General features: G+C 36.5%; 2 protein-coding genes across 2 annotated transcripts in view; both read left to right on the top strand.

The window, feature by feature from the left end:
* Positions 1 to 12,245: 12,245 nt before the first annotated feature.
* On the top strand, positions 12,246 to 13,741 carry LOC139842248 (uncharacterized). Its single transcript, XM_071832415.1, has 3 exons — positions 12,246 to 12,375; positions 12,529 to 13,259; positions 13,367 to 13,741. The coding sequence occupies exons 1-3, from the start codon at positions 12,246 to 12,248 to the stop codon at positions 13,739 to 13,741; spliced, it is 1,236 nt and encodes a 411-aa protein (XP_071688516.1).
* Positions 13,742 to 13,762: 21 nt separating this feature from the next.
* LOC139842247 (uncharacterized) overlaps positions 13,763 to 24,858 on the top strand; it is a 49,056-nt gene continuing 37,960 nt past the window's right edge. Inside the window, exons 1-4 of the mRNA XM_071832414.1 lie at positions 13,763 to 14,147; positions 14,219 to 14,527; positions 14,684 to 14,929; positions 15,042 to 15,116. Coding sequence (XP_071688515.1) covers positions 13,763 to 14,147; positions 14,219 to 14,527; positions 14,684 to 14,929; positions 15,042 to 15,116 — 1,015 coding nt within the window. The remainder of the gene's footprint in view (positions 14,148 to 14,218; positions 14,528 to 14,683; positions 14,930 to 15,041; positions 15,117 to 24,858) is intronic.

The raw sequence follows: 24,858 nt of genomic DNA, 5'->3' as shown, positions 1-24,858 counted from the left end.
TCTTTAGAAAAAAAGAAAAGAAGTAATGATAGAGCTATAATATAATTCGTATTTGATGTATCATTATAGAAAAAATCACTCCATATGAATTTATTCATATTTATAAGTAACAAATTTATTGTTTAGTAACAATATAATATTTTTTCAATCTATTTTTACTGAATGGAGAATTTGTATTTACTAGTGAAATGAACTATGAAACCACGAATTTGTTTTAACGAAACAGTTTAGCGATAAGTTTTAGATATTTAGTGAACTTAAATACTAAATTCATTTAGTTTAATGACCCTAGGAAGCACAGATTCTGATTTAGAAACTTATTGTTGTTTTTACAAATATATTGATATACTTAACTTAATCAGAATAAATGAACTACTTTTATTCTCCCATGACCTTCTTTCAATTTTCATCACAATTACTATTTTCATTGTCATAAAAGGCTACATTACAACATTTGACTGAGACATTATTTCGTATACATATGTAACGTAATTAATCTCGTAAAGAGAACTCATATTTGAATAATAATAATAATAATAATATAATAATTATAAAGTTTGCTTTAAAATTGAGTATTTATATTTTTAATAATAATTATTAGTAATAACAAATGTCTCATTAATTTTTAAAAAAAAAATTAAAATACAATTATTATATGAAGGTTATACAATATGCTTCAAAGTATGTACATGTGTTTATGGAGTGTTTTGTAAAAGATAGTACAATTTGTTTTAAAGTTTGTACATATGGTCATGAGGATATTTTATCATAAAGTTGTACATAATGCTTCAAATATCGTACATATGTTAATGGAGGTGTTTTACCATAAGGTTGTATATAATGCTTCAAATATTGTACAATGTGCTTTATCATAAGGTTGTACATAAGTTTCATATATTATACAATGAACATCTTAATATTTTTATTAAATATAATTAATTATTTTAATGATATCGGACATAGAAATCATTTCTTTATTTTTGAAATTTTTTTAAGCTTGAATAATTCTTATTTATGAAATCATCATTTTTAGGCTAAAGAACCATTAAAACTCACCGTTCGCACAAAAAAAAAAAGAGAGAGGCATACAATTTGGCATGTGTCAGAACAATTTTTGTTCTAGAGCACAAAATTGTTCTAAGACACAAAAAATTGTTCTAATTTACATTTTTTGTTCCACTTCAGTTTTTTCAAAATTGAGCTCTTTTTTTTTTTTTTTTTTTAAGTATTTAGCCATTTAGAGTTTAGGATTTTTTATTTTTGGGTAAATGAGTTTAGGATTTAGCGTTTAGATTTTGGGGTTCAGATTTAACGTTTAACACGAACGATTTAGAGCTAAATCCAAATCTCAAAATCCTAAACTCTAAATCGGGCTAAATTTATGGACAAAAATGAATTTGAACAAAAAAAGTGAATTAAAACAATTTAATGTATGTTAGAACAATTTTGTGTGTTAAAACATTTTGTGTTTTAGAAAAAATTGTTCTTACACAACCCACATTGTGCACCCTTACCTCTTTTTTGTGCGAATGTCGAATTCGAAAAAAAAAAGTGAATTAGAACAATTTTATATGTTATTACATTTTGTGTTCTAGAATGAAAATTGTTTTAACACGGTCCAAATTCTGCGCTTCATGATTCTGATTGAGTTCTCATATAATTAATTTATAAAAATATATATATGATAATTCTATTAAATTATTCATTATTCAATATTTATGAAAGTGTCGGTGTTTCTTCATGAAATCAATTGCAATTTAATTTGTACCTACATACATATAGTGTCATAGTTTAATATTTATTTGGGCCTTCTTAACCACTATGAGTAAATGACATAGACCATTTAGGACCTCATCAACATTTTGTCCCTTGCACTTCATTACAACTAGAAAAAAATTCGACCGCGCGTTCTGCGGTTGTATTCAACCCGCGGTCGAATTTGGATATATGTTATTTGATACCTAATATATCTAATACGTTGAGTTGTTTGTTGTACGTGTATGTATATGTATGAAATATGGCCCGAAATATTTAGTGTTTTTTTAACGATTTTCGTTTCGCGCGTAGTTAGTCCCGTTGTGTTCGTTAGATTTTTTCAAGTTGAACGATGATTTCGGAAAAATTTAGCTCGCACCGAGCGATATGAAATACAGCGCGAAATATTTAGTTTTTTTAATGATGTCTGTTTCACGCGTAGTTAGTCTCGTTGTGTTCGTCAGATTTTTTCAAGTTGAACGGTGATCTCGGAAAAATTTAACTCGCAACGAGCGAGAAGATAGGGCCCGTTAAAAATTCGGGTTGAATTAGTTTCTTTTATTTTAATAAAATTATATATTTACGCTTTCTACTCCTGAAAAAGTGTAAACTCGAGGGGGCGTTGTGTAAATTAAGCCGAAGTTGAGGGACCGGTTGTAGTGTAAACGCAAATGCAAAACGACAATTCGATATAACTGAAACGACGGAATCCGCCACGCCTTTTAGTGTATAGGTATAATATAATATAATAATTATAATCTAACCTTGTGAATTATGGTCTTCGCATATGCTTCCTCCATATATATATATATATATATATATATATATATATATATATATATATATAAGAATTGAGTCCTGAAAAATTAAATAGACCTTAATAAATGCGGTTCACTCCATAATAATTACCCTTTCTTTATATTATTTTCTTTATCTTTATTTCTTTATAATTTACTGCATGTTTTCTATCTCTTTAAGTAGCGTTTTTTTGACCCACCATAGTGTTATTTCTAGCCCACACATTAAAACCGTAGGCCCAAATCGTTGGCCCAATCTAATTACACATTGTAACAGGTTTCTAATTGCGGGTTCAAATTGTTGGCCCAACCTAATATTATCACCGCCCCAGATCGTCGGTTCAAATAGAATCGCTTCCAAATTATACCGCTATCTGTATAGTGGAATTCAATCGTGGAAATTACACCTCCTTAATTTGATGATGCTGCTGCGATTTTTAACCGGTATCCACCACTGGAATTTGGAACGGTTGTGTAATTTAATTCGCAGGCCGTTGTGTATTCATCAGATACACAAACCATTAAAGCAAATCATCAATTGCTTCAACTTCCACATGTCGAATCTGTTTACATCCCTGATGGTCACAATTCCTTCAGTTATGAGAAGGCTGATATCCCTATAAATTGGTTGATGCCCTCAACCAACTATCCATTATTCAAAGCAATCATCAATTTTCTAGGAAGCTACAAATCATAGATGGCGCAACCGGCTAAAATTGGTACCTCAGAAGTTGTTGATGAAACTTCATACGTATTCGTTGACCAACTCCAACAAGGAAAGCAAGCCAGTGTAAGGGTTATGATATTTAGAGCCTGGGACACCCACACGAAAACCGGCAAGTATTTGTCCACAGACTTTATCGCTTCAGATGAAAAGGTAACAATACTTTTAAGTGGTAGAATATATGTAGATATGTATGCTTCTGTGTTTATCTGTTCCTGGTGTTTTGTGTCAGGTTTTTTCTAGATACATGTGTGTTTATGTTGTTTCTGTTTCTCCAACATGTTAACTAATTTGGTTTTTATGAACGGTGGCAGGGGAATGTAATACAGATTACAACGAAAAATAATATCGCTCAGTGTTTTATTCATAGGCTAAAAGAGGGTTCTGTTTATTTTCTATCTGATTTTGATGTTGTTCCAAACAAACCAGACTATCATCTCCTCAATGACAACCAGGTTATGATTCAATTACAAGGTTCAACGCGCCTCAGAAAACAGCCCACTAATGACACGCGTGGTTTCATCCGCCACCCTTTCAATTGTATCAAATTTGAGGCTCTCACTCCTACAAATGGCAAATATTTAGTTGGTGCGTTTCCATACCCATTTATATAGATGTTGATTAGAAATATACAGAGTGTTATACACTATGCTTGCTGTGCTTTTTAGATGTGGTGGGATACGCCGTGAATGTTGGTTCCCCTGTAGACCTGAAGACGGGTGATACAATCCTGGAATTTGATTTGGCTAATGAAAGGTAATCTGTGAAAAGACATTTGTTTTATTGTCCATTTATATCTGCTTATGTTTGTATATATGTAGTGTGTGTATATATATATATATATATATATATATATATATATATATATACATGAGTTTGTATGGTTTTCACTTATAACACCCACGTTCCATATATAACACAGCGGCCGTAAGATAAAGGTTACTTTATGGGGAATATTAGGCCGTTCTTTCGTTCAGGGGAAGTCCTCCCAACCAGACCCCCGGTGCATTGTTCTATCATCGGTAACCGTGAAGCACAATTACCTAGGTATGTAGCTGTAGCACGCATTTTTATTTTCACCATCTTTGTTACTAACACCCATTTATGTCGCCCACAATTATTCAGGAACTCTGACCCTCTCCAGTACATCATCTACTCTGGTTCTGGAAGACCCCGCAATTCCCGTACTGCAGGAATTCATGAACAACCTCAGGTCTGCCCCAAAACCAATTAAACACATTACATACGTAGGCCATTCAATGCCTTTATAATAATTTTCAAGTTTTTTCCCAGTGGCAAGGACTTATGCGGTGACCTCGAGTACTGTGCAACAGATATCCCTGCTGCAGCGCAAACCGAAGGCACCCTTGCTGAATTGATCGGGTCGTCCCGCAAAGGAAAAGGCGCAGGGTCATCAGTAACCAAGTTAAAATAGTAAAACCTAACTAACACAAATAGCAATGCCTTGCAGTTTCTAACATTTGGCCCCACCTGTCGGACTCAGCCTGAGATCTTCAAGTGTAGAGTGCATGTCACAAATGTGCGTACCAAGCTTGGTTGGTATTACGTTAGTTGTGGAATTTGTCAAGCTAAGAAAGGGATTACGAGGCAAGGTGGCCACTATTGGTGCGAATCGTGCTCCAAGGATGTTCTATACCCAAATACAAGGTACTACATTACCCAAATTCTACATTGAGAGTTGTCACTTTAAGAAAACATGTTTGCTCCAACTGAAAAAAAATTGACGGTAAGGTCATTAATCCCCATAACAGGTTCAAAATCCATCTGGAAGTGACAGACGGAACAGGGGAGGCTGTCGTCGTATTATTTGATGAGACAGCAGAAAAGTTGGTGAGAGCCACCGCTAAATCTCTGGTTGCAGAGCTTGATGAGGTTACCTACTGCTTTACCCTACAACATAATAATTTGCTACTCGCATTTCCATTTTAACATACATAATGGTTATAACCTCTAAGTTTCCATATGGCATCTCCATTGATTTCTGATATGTTTCTATTTACTCTTTTAAATAGGACTCCCCTAGCCACGTCTTACCTAACCCGATAGCGAACCTCATCAATACCTCCCAGACGTTACTACTCAAGGCCGGGACACACTACGAGCACGGCTCCCATGAAAGCTTCGACTGTCTTCGAGTGTTGAACTCCGCCCCCATCGACATTGAAACCGCTGCAACCGCCAAGAAAGACCAGACTCCAGCCATAGAACCACCTGTTTCTACACCCAACGGGAAAAAACGAAACCTGGCCGTCGCTACTCCCGCAAACGAATCAGACAGTCCCAACCGTCGAAAGTAATGTTTCTGCTACTTTATACATGTCTCTAACCATCTCTCCACCTTACCCTCTCTATATTATATTTATATTATATTCATATTCATATTTATATCCATACATATGCACCTATATATTGGAGTTTCGCACCCTCCCACCAATTTTCACTCCCATTGTTTTCCTTTTGGTTTAGGTTTGTGGTCGAAAGCTCTAATTCCGAGGATGGCACAAAAGCATCTGGAGCTGAGTAACTTCACAAGGATGTCAACCACGTAGAATAAAAGCGCCTATGTATATAAATAAATAAAAACACATATGATGTGATGTTTTTAAGTTTTTGGTGCTACTGAACCTGTTTTGTCACATTTCTGTTCCACGTTTGTGGCTACGCTATATTATAATAATATAAATTATGCTTTCTCTTTTTTATAACTCTATTCCATACGTTTCATTGGATGTGCTAATCCGCTTTGTACCTACCACTATACTCTACTCGACCCACCCAGACCCATCTCGACCCGTTTGCCAAGTATACCTATGAGTAAAAGAAAATACCACAATCAGATCCTAAAGTCAAAGCACAAACTGGAATTGTTGAATCCCCTGCAATCCTGGTTTTAATATTGTTGAATCACCTACAAACTGCAATTGTTGAAACACCTGCAACCCTGGTTTTAATATCAGAACATTTCTTTCACCTCGGTCAAGGAAATTTGCTCAGAATGCTTTCCCTATTTCACCTACAACTGCAAGTTCATGCTAAAATCAAACAAAAACATTGATTCTTAGCACGAGTTCTATAGATATTCAAAAAATTTAACTACAACCGATCAGTTACTAAAAAATTACAGCTAAATTTCCCAAATATTTGAATTGTTACCATAAATAAAAACAATAATCACTAACCCAGCATATTTCTTCAGGCTTATAAGTTGATCTCCATGCAAGTGTTTCTTCCAACATCTTTTTAGCTGTACCTACATTCCAGTTACATCCAGCTAAGGGTCCAAGTGCACCTTTCAGCTCATTGACCTACATTGACCAAAAAATAACCTTGGACTCTGATTGCAGGTCAGGACGCTAAACTCAGCCTACTGAACCAGCATTGTCATTTCGCGTGGTTGATTTCCCTTCTTAATAAATTTTTTTTCCCTTAAGAGTAAACTCTCAAATTTTGAATTCGTAGCTTTGTTCTTCACGTTAACGGTGTTAATTTGATAGTACTATTTATAGAGATAGCTACTAGCTGTACGTTTTTTAAAATTGGAATTTAATAATTAGCTAAATGGATATGATGCTGATGTCATGGTAAGCGTCTTAGTTAATAATTTGGATGCATGCGGTGGTAAGACTCAATACGTTAAACGGGCATGGACTAAAGGTGTTGGCTTGAGTCCCTCTAATGACTCATTCTTCTACGCTCCATCAATTCGTATCTATTCCAAAAACTATGTCAAGGTACCATTTTATATTTCTCTGGTCTACAACTAATGATTAAAATGCAGAACCATAAATTATTGTAACACAAAACCAAACGCACCATGTTCACCGGGTCTTGATCCCAGGCCCCAAATAAATATAACATTTAGTCCATCCAAAAATATCTCCATCACCAGTCTGTTCAGGTCAGAGTTAGTAACTGAAAATGTAACTTCAAAACCCCAATTAATATGCCCCTTTAAAAAACCCTTTCCCTTCTTCTTTCAACCATTAAAGTTTAGTAGTTTCAGTTAGGCAAGTGTAGAGTCACTTAACATTATAAATTTAATTTCAAACCACTCCAACTTTACAAATCAAACACCATACTCCACAGTTGCGAAGGATTCCTGTTGCAATCCATTCTTATCCGCCTTAAATGTATACAGGTATGCCATTTTTACATTATGCAAGTAACTAAGCATAATACCATTGTATAAATGATTGGCTCCTTTTAACACTAATAATTTGCAGATACCAAGGAAATACTACCATTCTCAACATTCCTCAATGGTTCAATCTCTATCCACTCCTCAGAAACAGTTACATTTAATGGGAAAAAAACAAGTTTTCTGTGGGATGAAGATAATAGAACCACAGAATATTTACTCAGGTCATGCACTCACAACCCGCAATTTTTATCCAATACGCCAAACACCCATGTTCATTGATTCTTGAATCGCTCATTGTAATGACATAAACTGCAGGTTCATCAGGCTACGATTACACCACTGTCTCCCTAACGAACATCCTCCATCATACAATCATAATTCAATCAATAAAGAGGAAAATAAATGGTCACGTGCAGACTTTTGTGGATCTAAAACTGAACACACCAGGTGCGGCATCCCGAGTGGGTAAGTAAACAACAACCGTAAATTAATTTTGTCAAAGTTTACACACACTTAATTATAATGCACATACAATTGTTTTTATGTTTTTAATACTATTAATTATTTTGGATTGTTTTGCTTAGTTTAATATATATCATTAATTGTGCGTGTATTCATTTGCGCATTTCAAATTATATTCAAGTGTTATTTATATGCACACCTTATTATTTGACATATAATACAATATACAATCATATAAAAATGAAAATAACCACAAACAACATTAACACTGTTTATAGAATATTTGTATAAGGTGAGTTTGTTTTGAGGATTTAGGTTATTGGTGTATGAAAATTGATCTGGTCATCGATCATTTTGTGGTTTAGTTGTATTTATACTTTATACATATAAAATAAGAATCAAAATATGGATAGATTCCTATTATGCTACGAGGTTGTTATACTCACTCTACTCTGCTCATTATCATACCAACCTTATACTAATCGTATCCTTATAATGCACATGCTAACTTACATCCACTCCAACATTTTTGCAGGTCATTCCATCCATCCACAAAGCCAAGAAGGGAAACCACCAGTTTCGTCAGGCAATAAAAAACAGAGCATCCTCCCAGCCCAGCTCCCTACACCCTCCAATCAGCCTATGCCAGCTATTTGTGTCTCCACCCCTTCGATGTTGCAGCTACGTCAGTCACGTACAATAGGTATGGCGTTGCTGTGTATTTTTATAGATTGCCTAATTATTCATGTTCACTCCTTTTTGTTAATAACCCACTTATGTGTTAGCTATCGCACCCCGGCCAATTCAAATGGGCCTGTTCTGCACTGGGGGTCAGATTACCCTAAACAAGTTTTTTTTTTTCTAGAAGGGCAATTAACCCTAAACAATGTACCTATCTTATAAAGTTTAAAGGAATGCATTTATTTGCAAAGCAGTCAACTTATTAATTAAATTCTCATCTTCATCTTCTACCACTTACTTATATAATGTAAGATCATGCAGCCTTAACAATTACCTATATAATGTAAGACCTTGCATACTTTTTAAATTTTCTTACTTTAGATAAATAAAATTTAACATAATGACATAACATTATTAAGAAATTCACAATTCTTGTGTTACTGAATATAGGTTCCCCCCTAGAAGGGCAATTAACCCTAAACAATGTACCTACCCAACTCATCACTTTACAATGCAATTAATTTTTGCTATTTTAATTAAATGCTAACTTCCACCCATTCAAACATTTTTACAGGTCATTCCACCCATCCACAGAGGCAAAAAGGGAAACCACAAACTTCGACGGGCAATAAAAAACAGACCCTCCTCCCTACCGAGGTCCCTACAACCTCCAAACAGCCTATGCCAGCTATTTGCGGGTCCTCACCTTCTATGTTGCAGCTACGTCAGGCACAGACAACAGATATGGAGTTGCGGTGTATTTTTGTAGATTACCTACTTATTCATGTTCACTCCTTTTTTCCAATAATCCGCTTACGCATTACCTACCACATCCCCTTCACTTTGAATGGGGCTGTTCTTAACCGGAGGGGGGGGGGGGGTGGGGAGATTACCCCAAACAAGGTTATTTTTCCCCCCCACCCTAGAAGGGAAACTAACCCTAAACAATGTACCTATCTTATGAAGTTTAAGGAAATGAATACATTTGAAAAGGAGTCACCTTATTAATTAAATTCTCATCTTCATCTTCTAACAATTACTTACATAATGTAAGACCATGGATCCTTAACAATTACTTATATAATGTAAACCCTTGCATGTTTTTTATATTTTCTTACTTAAGATAAATAAAATTCAACATAATGACATAACATTATTAAGAACTTCGAAATTTTTGAGTAACTGAATATAGAAATGTTTTTTTCCCCCTATAACGGGAATTAACCCTAAACAATGTACCTATCCAACTCATCATTTTACAATGCACCTAATTTTCGCTGTTTTAATTAAATACTATCTTACATCCACCCAAACATTTTCGCAGGTCATTCCACCCATCCACACAGCCAAAAAGGGCAACCCCCAATTTCGTCGGGCAATAAAAAACAGACCCTACTCCTTGGCTCGGTCCCTAGACCCTCTAATCAACCTATGCCAGCTATTTGCAGCTCCTCACCTTCTATGTTTCAGCTAAGCCAGACACAGACAACAGGTATGGACCTGCGGTGTATTTTTATAGATTACCTAATCATTCATGTTCACTCTTTTTTGTCAATATTCTACTTACTCATTAACTATCACAAACCATCCAATTCGAATTAGAAAGTTCGCCAGCTAAACAGCACCAGGTGGGGTTGGGGAGTCAGATTAACCCTAAAAATTTTCCCCTCTACTCTAAAGGGGCAATTAACCCTGCCCAATGTTCCTAACAACTCATCATTTTTAAATGCAATTAATTTTTCGTTATATTAATAAAGCGCTACCTTAGACCCGGGGAAACATTTTTTCAGGTCATTCCGCCCATCCACACAACCAAAAAGGGAAAATTCCAGTTTCGTTGGCCACAAATAAACAGACCCTCCACCCGGCCCTGGTCCCTGCACCCTCCAATCATCCTACGCTAGCTATTTGCGGTTCCTCACATTCTTTGTTGCAGCTACGTCAAACACCGACAACAACAGGTATGGAACTGTACGTGTATTTTTATAGACTACATAATTATTCGTGTTCACTACTTTTTTCCAATCATCCGCTTATTCATTAGCTATAGCAGGCCGTCCAAATCACATGACCCTGTTCACCTGCTGAGCAGAACCGGGGGGGGGTGTCAGATTAACCCTAAACAAATTTTTTTTTTCCTTTAACCTTTTTCCCCTACAACGGCCATCAACCCTTAACAATGTCCCTATCCAACGCATCATTTTTACATACCCTTAATTTCCACTATTTTAAAAAAATGCTAACTTAGATCTGCACACACATTTTTGCAGGTCACTCCGCCCATCCACAAAGCCAAAAAAAACACCTTATAAAAAGAGCTTCAAGCTTATCAAGTCACTAGCTTCTGTTCTTACCCAACACATGTTATATGAATATAATAACAATCTATTTCTCACATTATTGAATGCAACTTTTAAGCACTCATGTGGCTTACCATGATCAAGGCCCACCATCATACATATGCTCAAATTGCAACACAACAATGTGGTATCAAGAGAAGAGTAACAAACAGAAAAAGACAAGCAACCCAACCTTCTCACTATGTTGTCAAAATAGTAAAGTGCTATTGCCTCGCCTCAAAGACCCTCCTCCGTTGTTGAAAAAACTTCTAGACTATACTGACCCTACAACCGCCAAATTCAGGGAACAAATCAGAATTTACAATGGCATGTTTTGCTTCACATCATTTGGCGCTAAAATTGACCACTCCATCAACCGTGGAAGAGGACCATATACATTTAGAATAAGTGGTCAGGCATACCATACAATGGGTTCTTTATTACCACAAGAAGGCAGCCAACCAAGATATGCGCAACTATACTTTTATGACACCGATAACGAATCCAGAAATCGCATGTCAGCTTTCCTAGATCCTCATTCAAAAGATCTCCTGGACAAAACACTAACAACAGACCTCATTAATATGTTGAATGAATTCAGCGTTGTTGCTCAAGCATTTCGAATGGCCAGGGATTGGTGCAACACCAACACATCAGCAGACTTTCAACTTCGACTCATAGGTAATCATACCAGCTCACGCCAATATAACACACCTACTGTAGCTGAAGTGGCTGCATTGGTCACAGGTGATTTAGGCCACTCTTCTTCAACTAGAGATATAATTGTTAGCAAAAAAAATAGCAAGCCACAAAGAATATCCGAATTACACATGCTCTACATGCCATTGCAATATCCTTTGTTATTCCCATATGGTGAGACTGGTTACCATGACCAAATACCGTACCATAATAATACTGGAAAACGATAAACTAACCGAGGTTATGTCACGATGAGAGAATTCTATTGCTACAGAATTCGACACCTGGAAAATGAGGGGACCACCCTCCTTAGGGGTGGCCGATTATTCCAGCAATATTTAGTGGACTCTTTTACAGCTATAGAAGAACAAAGGCTAAAATGGGTCCGGGCTCACCAAAATGACTTGCGTATCGACCTATACCATAACATATGTGATGCTGTTACACGAGGAGATACCAAGGCTTCATCAATTGGTAAGAGAATAGTTTTACCATCTTCGCATACAGGGAGCCCACGTTATATGATCCAGAACTATCAAGATGCTATGGCTTTATGCCGGGAATATGACAACCCCGATTGGTTCATCACCTTCACCTCTAACCTTAGATAGCCAGAGGTGGAAGTTATGCTTTGCTACATCGAGGGCCAAAAAGCACCAGACCGCCCAGATATCGTTGCAAGGCTATTCAAACAAAAGCTAGACGAACTCATGCGCGATATAATGAATGTCCACATATTTGGAAAATGCCAAGCAGGTCACTTTTATTACCCTTAATTTTTTAAGTATTTATTAATTTTTTGATTTTCCTTATTTTTTCCCCCTTATAAATTTTTTTCTAAATTATATCCTCTTAACGTTACATTTCCCTATGCATTAACATTATAGAATCAATATTTCTATAATGCAGGTATATATATCATCGAATTCCAAAAACGCGGGTTGCCTCATGTTCATATGCTGATATGGTTAATGCCTGAGTACAAATGTAAATCACCATCTGATATTGATGAGATCATTTCAGCAGAAATACCCTCTCAAATAGAGGATCCAGTGGGATATAAAATGGTCACCGAATATATGTTACATGGGCCGTGTGGTGGAAAACACATGGACGCAGCCTGCATAATTGATAGGAAGTGTTCAAAACATTTCCCTAAACCATATTACGCGGAGACAACGATAGATGAAGATGGGTACGCTAACTATAAGCGCCGCAACAATGGGATCAAAGTCAGTAAAGGGAAGGCAACACTTGACAACAGTTTCGTCGTCCCTTACAATCGATTTCTGCTACTCAAATACAATGCCCATATAAATGTCGAGTGGTGCAACAGATCTAGGGCAATTAAGTACTTATTGAAATACTTAAACAAAGGGCCAGACAGAGCAACAATCGTTATTCAGGAGAATCTCAGGCCGACTGGTGAATCATCTGCCGAAACAATAATTGAGGTAGACGAAATCAAGAATTACTTGGATTATCGTTATATATCTCCATGTGAAGCTGTATGGCTGTTGTTTTCATTCGACATCCACTTTTCAAAACCATCAGTCTTGAAATTATCCTATCATCTACCAAACCACCATACAGTTACACTACATGATTCAGAGAGCTACATGCGCTGCTACATAGGGAAAGTATCAAAGAAACGATGTTCACCCAATGGTTTGAGCTTAACAAGCGAGACCCAAATGCACAAAAACTTATCTATGCAAAAATACCTACACAATATGTTTGGAATCAGACTACAAAAACATGGGAACCAAGAAAACAACGGGGTTGCATAGGCCGTATTGTGTATTCACACCCCGCCTCTGGAGAAAGGTACTATCTGAGAATGTTGTTAAACATAGTTAAAGGTCCTCGCTCTTTTGAAGAACTACGCACAGTAGATGGAACAATACACGACACCTTTAAAGATACCTGCTTTGCATATGGACTGATTAACGACGACAAAGAATGGGCAGAAGCAATATCAGAGGCAAAGTTATGGGCGTCCGGTGCTCAACTTCGGGATTTGTTCGTCACCATGTTACTTTTTTGTAATGTCAGCCAGCCACTCACACTATGGGAAGTTAGTTGGGAAGCGTTATCAGATGATATCCTGCATAAAAAATGAATACAGTTAAGGTATCCAGAGATGATCCTCACCGAGTCACAAATTCAAAATTATTGTTTGGCGGAAATACAGATGCTTTTAAACAAAAACGGTAAGGCATTATCAAATTTTCCAGACATGCCCCAACCAGACCCGTCCCTCCTAACCCAGCTAGACAACCATTTAATCCGAGAAGAGTTAAACTACAACATACAGGAAATGAAGACCATCCACGATAGCCTTTACAAGTGTTTGAACCCTGAACAACTTAAAGTCTACGAAAGCGTTATTCGAGCCATCAATGAACAACTAGTTGGCTTGTTTTTTGTGTACCGGCCAGGGGGTACCGGGGAAACTTTCTTATACAACACCATCCTCACCAAATTAAGGTCAGAACGACTTATTGTACTTGCCGTTGCTTCATCATGTACTATGCACACATTTACATTTACTTCTAAATACTTCAAACGTCCACAATATAACATATCTAAAATACAGGTATCGCTTCCTTGCTGTTACCCAGCAGCAGGACTGCGCACAACAGATTTGTAATCCCCCTAGAGTTGTTGGAAAATAGCACCTGCGGTATAAAACAAAACACACATTTAGCTGCACTACTTTACGAAGTTAGGCTAATAATATGGGATGAAGCTCCTATGACTCAGAAATATGCTTTTGAAGCGTTAGACAAAACATTGCGGGATATTCTGGGCACTAAAGATCATCAAAACAGAGGAAAAATATTTGGAGGTCTGCCTATTTTGAATGGAGGAGACTTTCGGCAGATCTTACCCGTGATACCAAAAGGCAAAACGCAAGAGGTTGTCCAAGTGTGCATCAACAGATCTGACCTATGGAAATTTTGTCAAATTCATACGCTATCACGAATAATGAGAGTCAATGAATACACCAGTGATGGCAAAATTGACACTCGCAAAAAGCTATTTAACTAATGGGTCCTAGACATAGGAGATGGGAAACTACCTGCTCAGGTAAGAGAAGGGGAGGACGAACCAACATGGATTCAAATTCCACAAGAATTTCTTCTCACACCAGACCCAACCCCAATCGAATCCATTGTTGATGCTATATTCCCGGAATTCAACCTAAACCAAACTGACGATGATTATTTTCGCCAGTGCGCAATTTTAACCCCAAGAAATGATGATGTAGCTGAGATTAACAAACATATCTTTAAAAGGCTCACAGGTGAAAAAAAAAACATATAAAAGCTCTGATGAGATTTGCAAAGGTTCAACTGACGCATTAGAGCAACATCAATCATACCCAGTTGAATTCTTAAATAAGTTGAACTTCCCAGGTGTCCCTCCACACAAGCTAAAACTAAAAATAGGCCAGCCTGTCATGCTTTTGCGCAACATAAACCTAAGCGCTGGTCTGTGTAATGGAACCCGACTGATTATAACTGAGTTCCAAAAATTTGTCCTACATGCGAGGATTATTACCGGCTCACACATAGGTGCCATGGTTATTATACCAAGGATTGTCCTGACTTCTACCGAATCAAAATGGCCATTCGTTATGCAAAGGATACAATTTCCCGTGAGACCTTGCTACGCAATGACGATAAACAAAAGCCAGGGTCAAACACTCCAATTTGTAGGCGTTTATTTGCCTAAACCCGTCTTCAGCCACGATCAATTATATGTCACTCTTTCAAGGGTAACCAACCCAGATGGCCTGAAAATACTCATACTAAATGACAACACTCAAGAGTTGGCACACCACACCAGAAATGTGGTCTACAAGGAGGTTTTCATGAACGTATCTCCAACCATTTAAAGGTAACCCTAAACCAATCATATAATCCACAATGCTAATGCTTCTTGCAACTTTCTCCTATAAACCACTTATTTTTAAAACACTTATTTTTTTAAAACACTTATTTTTTAATTTTTAAAATTTTTAAAATTTTTTGCTTTTAATTTTTTTGATTTTCTCATTTTTTAATTTTAAAAAAAAAAGGCAGCCTTGAACCACTTAGCCATGTTATGTAAATTTAGTTGCATTAATTGGGCACCAATTGCCCAATTCTCAAAATAGCATTAACATTATTCACTGCCTTTAATTCTAGGTGATCAACCTCATGCCACTGAATGGCACATTACATGGTACGTCTAACGTTTGAAAATTATTAAACATCATATACCTATTACTCATTCCCAGCTGACATTTGTTTGCAGGGTTTTAGATTATCCAAGCTGTCTCAACAAACCAAGATTTTGCTGACATTATCATCCTACTGGTGTTTGTTGCAGGGTAAATTCATGCATCGCCTACAAAGCTGAGTTGAGTTCAGTTGCAGCTGTCTATTTTGAATTGACTTACATCCGCTTTAGCTTCCTACCTGCCTTTTACAACACACACGTTCAACCGTGGTTTGCTTTGTTCAGGACTTAGGCAAAACAACTACTATTGAAATGTCCCGTTCTTATTGATTAAAAACGTTCCATATTAATTGATTTCGTTGCGAGGTTTTGACCTCTATATGAGACGTTTTTCAAAGACTGCATTCATTTTAAAACAAACCATAACCTTTATTTCATCAATAAAGGATTAAAAAGCTTTACGTAGATTATCAAATAATGATAATCTAAAATATCCTGTTTACACACGACCATTACATAATGGTTTACAATACAAATATGTTACAACAAAATAAGTTTCTTGAATGCAGTTTTTACACAATATCATACAAGCATGGACTCCAAATCTCTTCCTTATTTAAGTATGCGACAGCGGAAGCTCTTAATAATCACCTGAGAATAAACATGCTTAAAACGTCAACAAAAATGTTGGTGAGTTATAGGTTTAACCTATATATATCAAACCATAATAATAGACCACAAGATTTCATATTTCAATACACATCCCATACATAGAGATAAAAATCATTCATATGGTGAACACCTGGTAACCGACATTAACAAGATGCATATATAAGAATATCCCCATCATTCCGGGACACCCTTCGGATATGATATAAATTTCGAAGTACTAAAGCATCCGGTACTTTGGATGGGGTTTGTTAGGCCCAATAGATCTATCTTTAGGATTCGCGTCAATTAGGGTGTCTGTTCCCTAATTCTTAGATTACCAGACTTAATAAAAAGGGGCATATTCGATTTCGATAATTCAACCATAGAATGTAGTTTCACGTACTTGTGTCTATTTTGTAAATCATTTATAAAACCTGCATGTATTCTCATCCCAAAAATATTAGATTTTAAAAGTGGGACTATAACTCACTTTCACAGATTTTTACTTCGTCGGGAAGTAAGACTTGGCCACTGGTTGATTCACGAACCTATAACAATATATACATATATATCAAAGTATGTTCAAAATATATTTACAACACTTTTAATATATTTTGATGTTTTAAGTTTATTAAGTCAGCTGTCCTCGTTAGTAACCTACAACTAGTTGTCCACAGTTAGATGTACAGAAATAAATCGATAAATATTATCTTGAATCAATCCACGACCCAGTGTATACATATCTCAGTATTGATCACAACTCAAACTATATATATTTTGGAATCAACCTCAACCCTGTATAGCTAACTCCAACATTCACATATAGAGTATCTATGGCTGTTCCGAAATATATATAGATGTGTCGACATGATAGGTCGAAACATTGTATACGTGTCTATGGTATCTCAAGATTACATAATATACAATACAAGTTGATTAATTTATGGTTGGAATAGATTTGTTACCAATTTTCACGTAGCTAAAATGAGAAAAATTATCCAATCTTGTTTTACCCATAACTTCTTCATTTTAAATCCGTTTTGAGTGAATCAAATTGCTATGGTTTCATATTGAACTCTATTTTATGAATCTAAACAGAAAAATTATAGGTTTATAGTCGGAATAATAAGTTACAAGTCGTTTTTGTAAAGGTAGTCATTTCAGTCGAAAGAACGACGTCTAGATGACCATTTTAGAAAACATACTTCCACTTTGAGTTTAACCATAATTTTTGGATATAGTTTCATGTTCATAATAAAAATCATTTTCTCAGAATAACAACTTTTAAATCAAAGTTTATCATAGTTTTTAATTAACTAACCCAAAACAGCCCGCGGTGTTACTACGACAGCGTAAATCCGGTTTTACGGTGTTTTTCGTGTTTCCAGGTTTTAAATCATTAAGTTAGCATATCATATAGATATAGAACATGTGTTTAGTTGATTTTAAAAGTCAAGTTAGAAGGATTAACTTTTGTTTGCGAACAAGTTTAGAATTAACTAAACTATGTTCTAGTGATTACAAGTTTAAACCTTCGAATAAGATAGCTTTATATGTATGAATCGAATGATGTTATGAACATCATTACTACCTTAAGTTCCTTGGATAAACCTACTGGAAAAGAGAAAAATGGATCTAGCTTTAACGGATTCTTGGATGGCTCGAAGTTCTTGAAGCAGAATCATGACACGAAAACAAGTTCAAGTAAGATCATCACTTGAAATAAGATTGTTATAGTTATAGAAATTGAACCAAAGTTTGAATATGATTATTACCTTGTATTAGAATGATAACCTACTGTAAGAAACAAAGATTTCTTGAGGTTGGATGATCACCTTACAAGATTGGAAGTGAGCTAGCAAACTTGAAAGTATTCTTGATTTTATGTAACTAGAACTTGTAGAATTTATGAAGAACACTTAGAACTTGAAGATAGAACTTGAGAGAGATCAATTAGATGAAGAAAATTGAAGAATGAAAGTGTTTGTAGGTGTTTTTGGTCGTTGGTGTATGGATTAGATATAAAGGATATGTAATTTTGTTTTCATGTAAATAAGTCATGAATGATTACTCATATTTTTGTAATTTTATGAGATATTTCATGCTAGTTGCCAAATGATGGTTCCCACATGTGTTAGGTGACTCACATGGGCTGCTAAGAGCTGATAATTTGAGTGTATATACCAATAGTACATACATCTAAAAGCTGTGTATTGTACGAGTACGAATACGGGTGCATACGAGTAGAATTGTTGATGAAACTGAACGAGGATGTAATTGTAAGCATTTTTGTTAAGTAGAAGTATTTTGATAAGTGTATTGAAGTCTTTCAAAAGTGTATAAATACATATTAAAACACTACATGTATATACATTTTAACTGAGTCGTTAAGTCATCGTTAGTCGTTACATGTAAGTGTTGTTTTGAAACCTTTAGGTTAACGATCTTGTTAAATGTTGTTAACCCAATGTTTATAATATCAAATGAGATTTTAAATTATTATATTATCATGATATTATCATGTATGAATATCTCTTAATATGATATATATATACATTAAATGTCTTTACAACGATAATCGTTACATATATGTCTCGTTTAAAAATCATTAAGTTAGTAGTCTTGTTTTTACATATGTAGTTCATTGTTAATATACTTAATGATATGTTTACTTATCATAGTATCATGTTAACTATATATATATCCATATATATGTCATCATATAGTTTTTACAAGTTTTAACGTTCGTGAATCACCGGTCAACTTGGGTGGTCAATTGTCTATATGAAACATATTTCAATTAATCAAGTCTTAACAAGTTTGATTGCTTAACATGTTGGAAAAATTTAATCATGTAAATATCAATCTCAATTAATATATATAAACATGGAAAAGTTCGGGTCACTACAGTACCTACCCGTTAAATAAATTTCGTCCCGAAATTTTAAGCTGTTGAAGGTGTTGACGAATCTTCTGGAAATAGATGCGGGTATTTCTTCTTCATCTGATCTTCACGCTCCCAGGTGAACTCGGGTCCTCTACGAGCATTCCATCGAACCTTAACAATTGGTATCTTGTTTTGCTTAAGTCTTTTAACCTCACGATCCATTATTTCGACGGGTTCTTCGATGAATTGGAGTTTTTCGTTGATTTGGATTTCATCTAACGGAATAGTGAGATCTTCTTTAGCAAAACATTTCTTCAAATTCGAGACGTGGAAAGTGTTATGTACAGCCGTGAGTTGTTGAGGTAACTCAAGTCGGTAAGCTACTGGTCCGACACGATCAATAATCTTGAATGGTCCAATATACCTTGGATTTAATTTCCCTCGTTTACCAAATCGAACAACGCCTTTCCAAGGTGCAACTTTAAGCATGACCATCTCTCCAATTTCAAATTCTATATCTTTTCTTTTAATGTCAGCGTAGCTCTTTTGTCGACTTTGGGCGGTTTTCAACCGTTGTTGAATTTGGATGATCTTCTCGGTAGTTTCTTGTATAATCTCCGAACCCGTAATCTCTCTATCCCCCACTTCACTCCGACAAATCGGAGACCTGCACTTTCTACCATAAAGTGCTTCAAACGGCGCCATCTCAATGCTTGAATGGTAGCTGTTGTTGTAGGAAAATTCTGCTAACGGTAGATGTCGATCCCAACTGTTTCCGAAATCAATAACACATGCTCGTAGCATGTCTTCAAGCATTTGTATCGTCCTTTCGCTCTGCCCATCAGTTTGTGGATGATAGGCAGTACTCATGTCTAGACGAGTTCCTAATGCTTGCTGTAATGTCGGCCAGAATCTTGAAATAAATCTGCCATCCCTATCAGAGATAATAGAGATTGGTATTCCATGTCTGGAGATGACTTCCTTCAAATACAGTCGTGCTAACTTCTCCATCTTGTCATCTTCTCTTATTGGCAGGAAGTGTGCTGATTTGGTGAGACGATCAACTATTACCCAAATAGTATCAAAACCACTTGCAGTCCTTGGCAATTTAGTGATGAAATCCATGGTAATGTTTTCCCATTTCCATTCCGGGATTTCGGGTTGTTGAAGTAAACCTGATGGTTTCTGATGCTCAGCTTTAACCTTAGAACACGTCAAACATTCTCCTACGTATTTAGCAACATCGGCTTTCATACCCGGCCACCAAAAATGTTTCTTGAGATCCTTGTACATCTTCCCCATTCCAGGATGTATTGAGTATCTGGTTTTATGAGCTTATCTAAGTACCATTTCTCTCATATCTCCAAATTTTGGTACCCAAATCCTTTCAGCCCTATACCGGGTTCCGTCTTCCCGAATATTAAGATGCTGCTCCGATCCTTTGGGTATTTCATCCTTTAAATTTCCTTCTTTTAAAACTCCTTGTTGCGCCTCCTTTATTTGAGTAGTAAGGTTATTATGAATCATTATATTCATAGATTTTACTCGAATGGGTTCTCTGTCCTTCCTGCTCAAGGCATCGGCTACCACATTTGCCTTCCCCGGGTGGTAACGAATCTCAAAGTCGTAATCATTCAACAATTCAATCCACCTACGCTGCTTCATATTCAGTTGTTTCTGATTAAATATGTGTTGAAGACTTTTGTGGTCGGTATATATAATACTTTTGACCCCATATAAGTAGTGCCTCCAAGTCTTTAATGCAAAAACAACCGCGCCTAATTCCAAATCATGCGTCGTATAATTTTGTTCGTGAATCTTCAATTGTCTAGACGCATAAGCAATCACCTTCGTTCGTTGCATTAATACACAACCGAGACCTTGCTTTGATGCGTCACAATAAATCACAAAATCATCATTCCCTTCAGGCAATGACAATATAGGTGCCGTAGTTAGCTTTTTCTTCAATAACTGAAACGCTTTCTCTTGTTCATCATTCCATTCAAATTTCTTCCCTTTATGCGTTAATGCAGTCAAGGGTTTTGCTATTCTGGAAAAGTCTTGGATAAACCTTCTGTAGTAACCAGCTAGTCCTAAAAACTGGCGTATATGTTTCGGAGTTTTCGGGGTTTCCCACTTTTCAACAGTTTCTATCTTTACCGGATCCACCTTAATACCTTCTTTGTTCACTATGTGACCGAGGAATTGAACTTCTTCCAACCAAAATGCACACTTTGAAAACTTAGCGTACAATTCTTCCTTCCTCAATACTTCTAACACCTTTCTCAAATGTTCACCGTGTTCTTGGTCATTCTTTGAGTAAATAAGTATGTCATCAATGAAAACAATGACAAACTTGTCAAGGTATGCTCCACACACTCGGTTCATAAGGTCCATGAACACAGCTGGTGCATTAGTTAAACCAAATGGCATGACCATAAACTCGTAATGACCGTAACGTGTTCTGAAAGCAGTCTTTGGAATATCATCTTCTTTCACCCGCATTTGATGATACCCGGAACGTAAGTCAATCTTTGAATAAACAGACGAGCCTTGTAGTTGATCAAATAAGTCATCGATTCTCGGTAGTTGGTAGTGGTTCTTGATGGTAAGTTTGTTCAACTCTCGGTAGTCGATACACAACCTGAATGTACCATCTTTCTTCTTGACAAACAAAACAGGAGCTCCCCATGGTGATGTGCTTGGTTGAATGAAACCACGCTCTAAAAGTTCTTGTAATTGGCTTTGCAGTTCTTTCATCTCGCTGGGTGCGAGTCTGTAAGGAGCACGAGCTATTGGTGCAGCTCCTGGGACAAGATCTATTTGAAATTCAACGGATCGATGTGGGGGTAATCCCGGTAATTCTTTCGGAAATACATCGGGAAATTCTTTTGCGACGGGAACATCATTGATGCTCTTTTCTTCAGTTTGTACTTTCTCGACGTGTGCTAGAATAGCATAGCAACCTTTTCTTATTAGTTTTTGTGCCTTCAAATTACTAATAAGATGTAGCTTCGTGTTGCCCTTTTCTCCGTACACCATTAAGGGTTTTCCTTTTTCTCGTATAATGCGAATTGCATTTTTGTAACAAACGATCTCTGCTTTCACTTCTTTCAACCAGTCCATACCGATTATCACATCAAAACTCCCTAACTCTACTGGTATCAAATCAATCTTAAATGTTTCGCTAACCAGTTTAATTTCTTGATTCCGACATATATTATCTGCTGAAATTAATTTACCATTTGCTAATTCGAGTAAAAAATTTACTATCCAAAGGCGTCAATGGACAACTTAATTTAGCACAAAAATCTCTACTCATATAGCTTCTATCCGCACCCGAATCAAATAAAACGTAAGCAGATTTATTGTCAATAAGAAACGTACCCGTAACAAGCTCCGGGTCTTCCTGTGCCTCTGCCGCATTAATATTGAAAACTCTTCCGCGGCCTTGTCCATTCGTGTTCTCCTGGTTCGGGCAATTTCTAATAATGTGGCCCGGTTTTCCACATTTATAACAAACTACATTGGCATAACTTGCTCCGACACTACTTGCTCCGCCATTACTCGTTCCGACACCATTTGTTCCTTTCGTTCTATTAACCCCTGGTCCGTAGACCTCACACTTCGCCGCGCTATGACCATTTCTTTTACACTTGTTGCAAAATTTAGTGCAGAACCCCAAGTGATACTTTTCACACCTTTGGCATAGCTGCTTCTGATTGTTGTTGTTGTTGTTGTTGCGGTTATTATTGTTGTTGGGATGATTGTTGTAGTTGTTGTTGTTGTTGTTGGGCCGTTTGTTGTAGTTGCGATTGATGTTGCGATTGTTGGGATAATTGTTGCGATTATTGTTGTAATTGCTGTTGTTGTTGTATTGGTGATTCTTATCACCGTTTTCCTCCCACTTTCTTTTGACTTGCTTCACATTGGCCTCTTCAGCAGTCTGTTCTTTAATTCTTTCTTCAATCTGGTTCACTAGTTTGTGAGCCATTCTACATGCCTGTTGTATGGAGGTGGGCTCGTGTGAACTTATATCTTCTTGGATTCTTTCCGGTAATCCTTTCACAAACGCGTCGATCTTCTCTTCCTCATCTTCGAATGCTCCCGGACACAATAGGCACAATTCTGTGAATCGTCTTTCGTACGTGGTAATATCAAATCCTTGGGTTCGTAACCCTCTAAGTTCTGTCTTGAGCTTATTGACCTCGGTTCTGGGACGGTACTTCTCGTTCATCAAGTGCTTGAATGCTGACCACGGTAGTGCGTACGCATCGTCTTGTCCCACTTGCTCTAGATAGGTATTCCACCATGTTAACGCAGAACCTGTGAAGGTATGCGTAGCGTACTTCACTTTGTCCTCTTCAGTACACTTACTTATGGCAAACACCGATTCGACCTTCTCGGTCCACCGTTTCAATCCGATCGGTCCTTCGGTTCCATCAAATTCTAAAGGTTTGCAGGCAGTGAATTCTTTGTAGGTGCATCCTACACGATTTCCTGTACTGCTAGATCCAAGGTTATTGTTGGTATGTAGCGCAGCCTGTACTGTGGCTATGTTTGAAGCTAGAAAAGTACGGAATTCCTCTTCATTCATATTCACGGTGTGTCAAGTAGTCGGTGCCATTTCCTTCAAAATAATCAAATGGAACAAGTTAATCATACAGAATATTAAGAGTAGTTAATAGTATTTCGTAGCATAATATGAACTTATTTATAAAAGCTTTTTCTTCATATTAGCGTTTTATAAGTTTAAATTCGGGTAGTACCTACCCGTTAAGTTCATACTTAGTAGCTAATATACAATTCAACTACTACAATTCTATATGAAAAACTGATTATAATAATATTTCGCGTTCAAACTTTTACACAATATTTTACAAACTTACAATACCGCTTATTTTACAGATAGCATGAAATATAGCACACAATAAATTTGATACAAGATGGTTGTGAAGATAATTCTAGCTAGTACACAAGTCGTTCAGCAAAGGCAATAAAGACACGTAATTCATATGTCCAGAAACAAGTCATGCATTCTGGTTTTACTAGGATTACTTCCCATCCTTGGTTTTGTGGAACATAACCGTTATGGCCGTTGATAAGACAGCGTGTTGTAACGTCGTCAAAGGGACGATGGTTACTTAATGTCCAACAGTCCCGTAACAATCTAAAAACCTCATTTCTTACCCCAATTACCGACTCCGTCACTTGTGGGAACGTTTTGTTTAATAGTTGTAGCCCGATGTTCTTGTTCTCACTTTGGTGAGAAGCGAACATTACTAATCCGTAAGCATAACATGCTTCTTTATGTTGCATGTTAGCCGCTTTTTCTAAATCACGAAGTCCAATATTCGGATATATTGAGTCAAAATAATTTCTTAACCCATTGCGTAAAATAGCATTTGGGTTCCCCGCAATATATGCGTCAAAGTAAACACATCGTAACTTATGGATTTCCCAATGTGATA

The sequence above is a fragment of the Rutidosis leptorrhynchoides genome, chromosome 4, assembly GCF_046630445.1.
Source record: "Rutidosis leptorrhynchoides isolate AG116_Rl617_1_P2 chromosome 4, CSIRO_AGI_Rlap_v1, whole genome shotgun sequence".
Taxonomy (NCBI): Eukaryota; Viridiplantae; Streptophyta; class Magnoliopsida; order Asterales; family Asteraceae; genus Rutidosis; species Rutidosis leptorrhynchoides.
Note: the sequence above shows the minus strand (reverse complement) of the source record. Positions and strands in the feature narration are given on the sequence as shown.